Source organism: Amia ocellicauda, chromosome 13 (genome assembly GCF_036373705.1).
Source record: "Amia ocellicauda isolate fAmiCal2 chromosome 13, fAmiCal2.hap1, whole genome shotgun sequence".
NCBI lineage: Eukaryota > Metazoa > Chordata > Actinopteri > Amiiformes > Amiidae > Amia > Amia ocellicauda.
In genome coordinates this window covers 37,670,400-37,677,424 of record NC_089862.1, presented here as the reverse complement: position 1 = coordinate 37,677,424, position 7,025 = coordinate 37,670,400, and the positions used below count along the sequence as shown (strand labels likewise).

Below are 7,025 nucleotides of genomic sequence, written 5' to 3'. Positions count from 1 at the left end.
CCATTGCTCAAGTCGAGTCGAGTGTTTAATAGTGATACGTCCTCATCCATTACAGTTGTTGTTGTACACCTGCTGTGCAGCTGGGCTAACAACCCGCCCAGTTTGTGCGTCGCAGCGCCGGCCCCCTGTCCCCGGGTGGGGTGACGCACAAGCTGCGCAGAGCTGCACTAGTAGAACATTAACATCTTCTGACTCGACCTGCTTTAACAACAAAACATATTTATTGGTATGCAGTACTGTTTCAGATAACAGTCTATGATTATATTATATATATTCATTGTTATGTTAATATGATTTTAACTGAAGTCTTGTCTACCCTTTTTACACAAATGCCTAGATTCTGCTTTGTAGTTTGCCCAGTATGAAAACATCCTCTTTAACAGTCAGTTAAGGGGACAGTGTGTGTGTCTGTCTCTGTGTGTGTGTGTCTGTCTCTCTGTTTATCCGTGTGTGTGTGTGTGTGTGTGTGTGTGTGTGTGTGTGTGTCTGTCTGTGTGTGTCTGTCTCTCTGTCTATCCATGTGTGTGTGTGTGTCTGTCTGTGTGTCTCTGTCTATCCATGTGTGTAACTGTGTGCTATAGTTGTACAAGTCACTGCTGGCCGCGCTGAGTTCCAGCTCCGCTCGGGATCTGTAGCAGAGGAGCTGGATTTCTCTGGTTCAAATGGAGAAGCTTCCAGTGTCCTGATCCCACAGGCCGATGTTGATAAGGGGGGATGAGGAGAAGCTCGGCAGCGATGATCGCACAGGGGAATCCCGAGACCACACACTCTGAACGAAAGGCAAAAGCAGAGGAGGAAGAAATGGTGCCCTAGAAGCACAGCTCAGAGGCAACCGTCCTCGGATGCCCTTTGGAAAGACCAGGGCCATTCTCTGGCAAACAAAACAGACTTTGTCCAGCTTCTGAGAGAGTAAAATAGTGTTGATTGATGCAGGATAGCATCGTTTGAGTTCAAATAAGTGTGTGCTGTTTTACAGTGAAAGCAGTGGTCTGTGAGACTCCTGAGTTTACATATCTGTAATGCGCAGTGATGTAAAACAAACACTGAGGTTTGCAGGAAGTTAAGAGTTTGCAACAATGTGCATATTCAGCTCTCAATTGCATAAGGAAATTTAATTTTAGACTCCAAGGGATGGATTAATAAAACATTAGGGAGCCAGCAAATGCGTACAACTCCATCTTAATTTTTAAGACATGAAGTTAGACCTTAATAAGTATTTGTCTTGGTAAGCAGTAATTCCTGCCCTACTGCTCTCACTGATTTGTTTTTAGCTCCGTCTCCGTGTGGGCGAGTTTCCTACAGTTTGTCAAGTATACAGAGAGCTGTGGAAGTTCATATAGGGCAAAGTGAATAATCTGCATCTGTCTTGTGTGTTTTATTACTTTAATTCAAGAAATATCAGGGGCATTCAAAAGAAAATGCAGCTAAATCCTTTACAGAGTCAGATGCTGTTTTTTTTTTTTATTTTGGGCAGAATTTATGACCGTCTCATGCTCTTTATGAGTAAGAGGTGAATGTAATCTTAAATGCCCTGGAAAAGCATTTAACAATCTAACCTGAGTCCGCTGTGGGACATTTGTCAGGGGTGGCTGAACATTTATATAACCCTCTCCAGAGTCAGCACTATTCAGCACTATTTTGGGAGATGAGTATCTGCACAGTAAAGCTGTCCGCCTGTGTGCAGAGACCTCTGTCCTCGTTACTCTGATGCAGTTTTTCAGATGCAGGTTCCTGCCATCCCTCCACAAATTCGTTGTTTATGTATATGCAGCCCAGTTCACACTCGGAGCTCCTGGAAGCACAGAGCTTCTCGAGACACAGCTGTGCAGTCATAAAACAACACGAGTTTCAAAATCACAGCACCACTGCAACAAACCACCTGAAATCGCAGTAATTCACAATAGATGTGATAATATCACATCAGGCAGGAGAGACAAAAAAAGAGTGACTAGTTTTGTGTCTCCCCCACTAACACCCTCTGCCCCCCCACCTCCACACACACTCAGACCCAGCCCACACCAGTCAGTGTTGGGCTATGGGCTTGCACAATCTATCATGAAATCAATGCTTTACCATGGATTGAACTGTAAATCAATTTAGTCACAGATTCTTAATAACAGATACCTTTACCAGCCTGGGAAAGATCCTGCAGGCATCTCTGTATTGAATTTGATGCAGTAACTAAACTGAAGGAAAGTGTTTCATTACTTCTGACTCCATTCGAGTGTTAACGTCTCATCTATCCTGAAAACTCGAGCGCTTTGTAAAACTATGTGCTGTGTTTCCAAAACTGATCCTGAAGGATGTGTGTCTGACTCCCTGACGTGTGTGTTGGCAGGGAGATGGTCAATGACTGGTTCGCCGAGAGAGTCCACTCCATCCCGGCCTCAAAGGACAGCGGCAGACCGGTGTCGGAGCCGAGCCCCGGGCAACAGGGCGGCCGACCGGACAGCGCCCCGCCCGGCACTCCCACCCGCAAGATCTCCGCCTCGGAGTTCGACCGGCCCCTGCGGCCCATGGTGGTGAAGGACGCCGAGGGCTCCCTGACGTTCCTCAGCGATGCCCAGCGGGAGCCCCTGAGCGCCCAGCACTCACAGGGCGCCGAGGGCCCGGCCGCTGACCAGTGCTCCCGGCTGCTGCAGCTGGTCAGGGACATCTCCAGCCACCTGGACGTACCGGCGCTCTGCCACAGGATCTTCCTGCACATCAACGAGCTGATCGACGCCGACCGCTACTCCCTGTTCCTGGTGTGCGAGGACAGCTCCAACGAGAAGTTCCTGGTCAGCCGGCTGTTTGACCTGGCGGAGGGATCCACGCTGGAGGAGGCCTCGAACAGCCGCATCCGCCTGGAGTGGGGCAAGGGCATCGTGGGGCACGTGGCCTCCACCGGCCGGCCGCTCAACATCAGAAACGCCTACGAGGTATCGCTTAGTTCTGTGTGTCTCTGCTGTTTATTAATAGGAGCAGGATGGCAAACCACCCATAGAGATACAATCTGCATAGCTGACATTTTGGGCCATCCTAGGTTTTAGGCTGATAAACTACTTACCATCATTTATTTGACCACTGTTATACAGATTGTTGAATTCTGTTTAAATTGAAATATTTTTGAGTTTAAATGTGTTTATTAATGTATTGGTAGACGCATTTACCCAGTAGTACAATGTACAATAAGCCGACAGTCTAGTAAAAATAAGATAACAAGTGCAGACAAAACACAGTTAAGTCACAGTATTTTATTTATTTAGCACACAAAACATATAATTAGTGTGTTTGTTTGTTGTGTCCAAGTAGAATCAGTCAATAAGGCATTTAATCGCAGTAATGCGTGGCTGTTAACTTCACACTGTCACTTTCAGTATTCTGCCACTCCGAACCTAGAATCGAATGCAGGTATAGCAACAAGCCCTAAGCCCAGGGTAACAACAGGCTGTGTGGCCCTCAGGGGTCAGTTTAGGGCTCATGGACCTGCTGGGGAGTGAAGGGGTTGTACTCAGATTGTCATACTAGTTTCTGTGCTGAAAATGACCCTTCAGCTCCTTGTGTCTCTCCTCGTGCGAAACCAAGCTGCTGTTCATCTCCAACGGCAATTAACAGCTGGAATTACAGAGGTGGCGTCAACATCAATTAACAGAGTGTCCATGTCCCTTTCTTCTCTCTCTCTCTCTCTCTCTCTCTCTCTCTTCCTCTGTTTGTTTCCTCTCTCTGTGCCTCGGTCCCTCTGCCTGGTCTAAGCACATCTCCTGCCGTGGCTCATTAGTGCAGGCGCGGTGTGCCGGCCTCCCCAGGCTGCTGGTGTTGTTTACCAGTTCGCAGCAGTTAATTAATTGTGCTGCAGCCCAGCTGTCACAGTGATGTCTTTATTGGATGTGTGTTCAGAAGATGCTAATTATGCTAATTGGGAAGAGAAACCCTATCTGTCGTCTTTACATCCACCTGAGGCCAATTAGAGCATTAAACCCAGCAGCCCGGCATCAAAAGAGTTTGGCAGCAGAGACCACTGTTTTCACCTGGTCTGACATGAGATCCTCCTGTGTGTGTGTGTGTTGAGATTAGAAATGAATGTAGGCACTTTACTTTATTTTAGATCATGTAAACTGTTTAAATATTTATTTATTTAACTTTATTGTATTTATGTATTTTGCTGTACTTTGTTGTATGTTTTCCAGTCTGTAAAGAGCTCTGTGGCTACCCTGCGAAGGGTGCAATACAAATGAAAATTGATTGATTGATTGACTTGTAAACCATCAGCACTAGAAATCCCCTAAAAAGTGTGTCCAGCAGCCACGCTCCTCTCCAGCTGGGGTCTTGTGCCCAAACATAGACCCGATCCAAACGAAGTGCTTTCCTGCTTTGTTTCCCAGTTTGTGACCGAGGAATCTCTTGCTGTTGTCTTTGTGAAAAGTGCTTTCGGTTACTTCAGATACTTCCTGTTTACCAGCTGGTTTGCGCTGCCTTTGATGAGCTTCCTTTGGTGCTTTGAAATTGAAAAATATACAGGAATATTAATATAAAAATTTCACAGATGTCTTTCACAGCCTGAAATCAGATTGAACAAGAACACAGACTATCATATTCCAAGAGGGCTTCATACGTTAGCAATGGTATTTAATGTTAGTCTTCCCTGAGGCCTTTACAATGCGTTTATAAACCAGAAAGTGTCTGGATGGTTTTCGGCCGTGCCAGCTGAGTCCCGGCAGCTTTTGAGTGGCTGTGTGTTTAATGAGGTGAGCTGGTGACCTTTCATAGCTGTCAGATTAACGATTTTAAACCTCACATTGGGAGCTGAGTGTGAAATGAAATCAATTGATTAGGAAGCTTTTTAATTAAATTTAGCTGGTGCAACATTATTTCCATTAAAGATCTTATTATTGTAGCCAAAACTGTAGTTTAAAATGCATGAAATAATATGCAAAGCACCAAAAACACATGCATTGTTTTTACACATGGTCATGGCTATGAACATGTTCACGTGTAGCAGTATTTCAGGTCCAGTGTCGCTTGTCTGTGCAGGACCCCCGGTTCAATGCGGAGGTGGACCAGATCACGGGGTACAAGACTCAGAGCATCCTGTGCATGCCCATCAAGAACCACAGGGAGGAGGTGAGCCATCTTCCTTCATCTTCATGGTCTTCGTGGACTTGGGTATGTTGTCCATTCTGTCTCCGAGGTCCTCTGCCCAAGTCCTGCCCTGCACTCTTCTGGTTTTAGTAGGAAGTATGAATAATATTCACTGAGCTGAACCAATCGCACCCTGTCGAGCAGGCCTGAAGTGACTGGAGGTTAAAGGTTATTATTTTCATGTAGAATTGAGCACAAGGGCAGTGATGTTCAGACTGTACAATGCACTAGTTAGAGCTCATCTGGATACTGTGGACAGTTCTGGGCTCCACACTTCAAGAAAGATATCGCTGCTCTAGAGGCAGTTCAGAGGAGAGCAACCAGACTTATTCCAGGTCTGAAGGGAATGTCCTACTGAGAGACTGAGGACCTGAACCTTTTCACCCTGGAACAGAGGAGACTACGTGGGGACTTGATCCAAGTCTTCAAAATCATGAAAGGCATCGACCACATCAAACCAGAGGAGCTTTTCCAGATCTGCAGGGACACACGCACCCGGGGACACAAATGGAAATTGGGCTTCAAGGCATTCAAGACAGAAAACAGGAGACACTTCTTCACACAGAGAGGCGTCACAATCTGAACAAACTCCCCAGCGATGTGGCTGAAGAGACAATTTGGGAACATTCAAAAACAGACTGGATAGGATCCTTGATCACTGAGTTATTAATGGACACCAAATTAGCACGATGTTGGCGAATGGCCTCCTCTCGATTGGACACTGTCTTATGTTCTTATCTGCCTGAAGACGTGGTAGTTTCCTGTGAGACGGGACTGCCTGAATTTCAGTAGTGAAGATCTCTGCCTTATGGGGAACATAAAATAAATGCACTTCCTCTAGTTTTAATTATTGAGTGGAGAAGACGAGTGCAGGACTGATAAGCAGCCTGAAGGGATCGGGATGCCTGAGGGGCCGGTCTGCTGTGGCTCCGGATTGGCTGAGGATAGTTTGTTCTTCGTCTAGAGGTTTCTACTCATCTCTCTATAGCTGCAGTGTATGTAGACCCTATTGTTTTCCACCAGATCATTTGTATTCTACCTGTGAGGAAACTCCTGGATATGCTGCACAAGGGCTGTGATTATATCAAAACTTCACCCCCTGCTCATAGAAAACTGTAACCCTTATGTATTTCTTCTAATAATAAATATAACCACTGTGAAGGACAGGTTGAGTTTGCTATTGGCAGCCGTGTAACAGGTTTGAGTGCGTGAACGGAGCCCCCTGTGGACTCGTGACGGGCCCTGTTGGAGCAACTCGACATTCAAAATTCTACATTCTAATTCTAAAGCCCTGCTCCGCCTGTGAGAGCAGAAGCAGTCAACGCTTCTCCAGGGGCTGTGATAGTGGCCGGTTCACTGTGACGGCATCCACAGGCCTCTCTGTGATGCTCGATCTGTTTTGAGAATGAAGGTTGAGCTTTTGTGTTTTGTGCTTAACAAGGGCAAAGTTGATCTAATTTAGCAGACAATACTGATAAGCCTGATAAGGACCTGTGAACGTGAAGAGTCTTTACTGTGCTGCCCCTGTGTTGAAATTGCCGTTTTATTTCATCTCCCCCTCGACCAGGTTGTTGGTGTTGCTCAAGCAATAAACAAGAAATGTGGAAAAAACGGCACCTTCACCGAACAAGATGAAAAGGTAAAAGGACAGAAAAGCATCCTGTACAGACAGACACAGTGAGATGTGATTTCTGTGCACAGTAACTATTTATTCAGATTGATTTCTACTTTCATAACGTATACATTTCAGGGTTAAAGGAGACTCATTAATACAGGAGCAGCCTGTCTTTTCTCAAACACACAATAACACATTACTGCATTACTCTCATCTGCATGGTTGGGTCATTTGTGCAGCATCTATAACTGAAATTAGACCGTTTTTACAAGTGCTCGAGGCTTAAATT

The 7,025-nt window shown here is 45.8% G+C and overlaps 1 protein-coding gene across 6 annotated transcripts in view; it reads left to right on the top strand.

Moving 5' to 3' along the window:
- Positions 1-7,025, top strand: part of pde5ab (phosphodiesterase 5A, cGMP-specific, b) — a 37,778-nt gene that overhangs the window by 11,857 nt on the left and 18,896 nt on the right. For all 6 annotated transcript variants that reach the window (XM_066720911.1, XM_066720909.1, XM_066720907.1 and 3 more), the window contains exons 2-4: positions 2,339-2,921; positions 5,014-5,103; positions 6,689-6,760. In XM_066720911.1, coding sequence (XP_066577008.1) covers positions 2,339-2,921; positions 5,014-5,103; positions 6,689-6,760 — 745 coding nt within the window. The remainder of the gene's footprint in view (positions 1-2,338; positions 2,922-5,013; positions 5,104-6,688; positions 6,761-7,025) is intronic.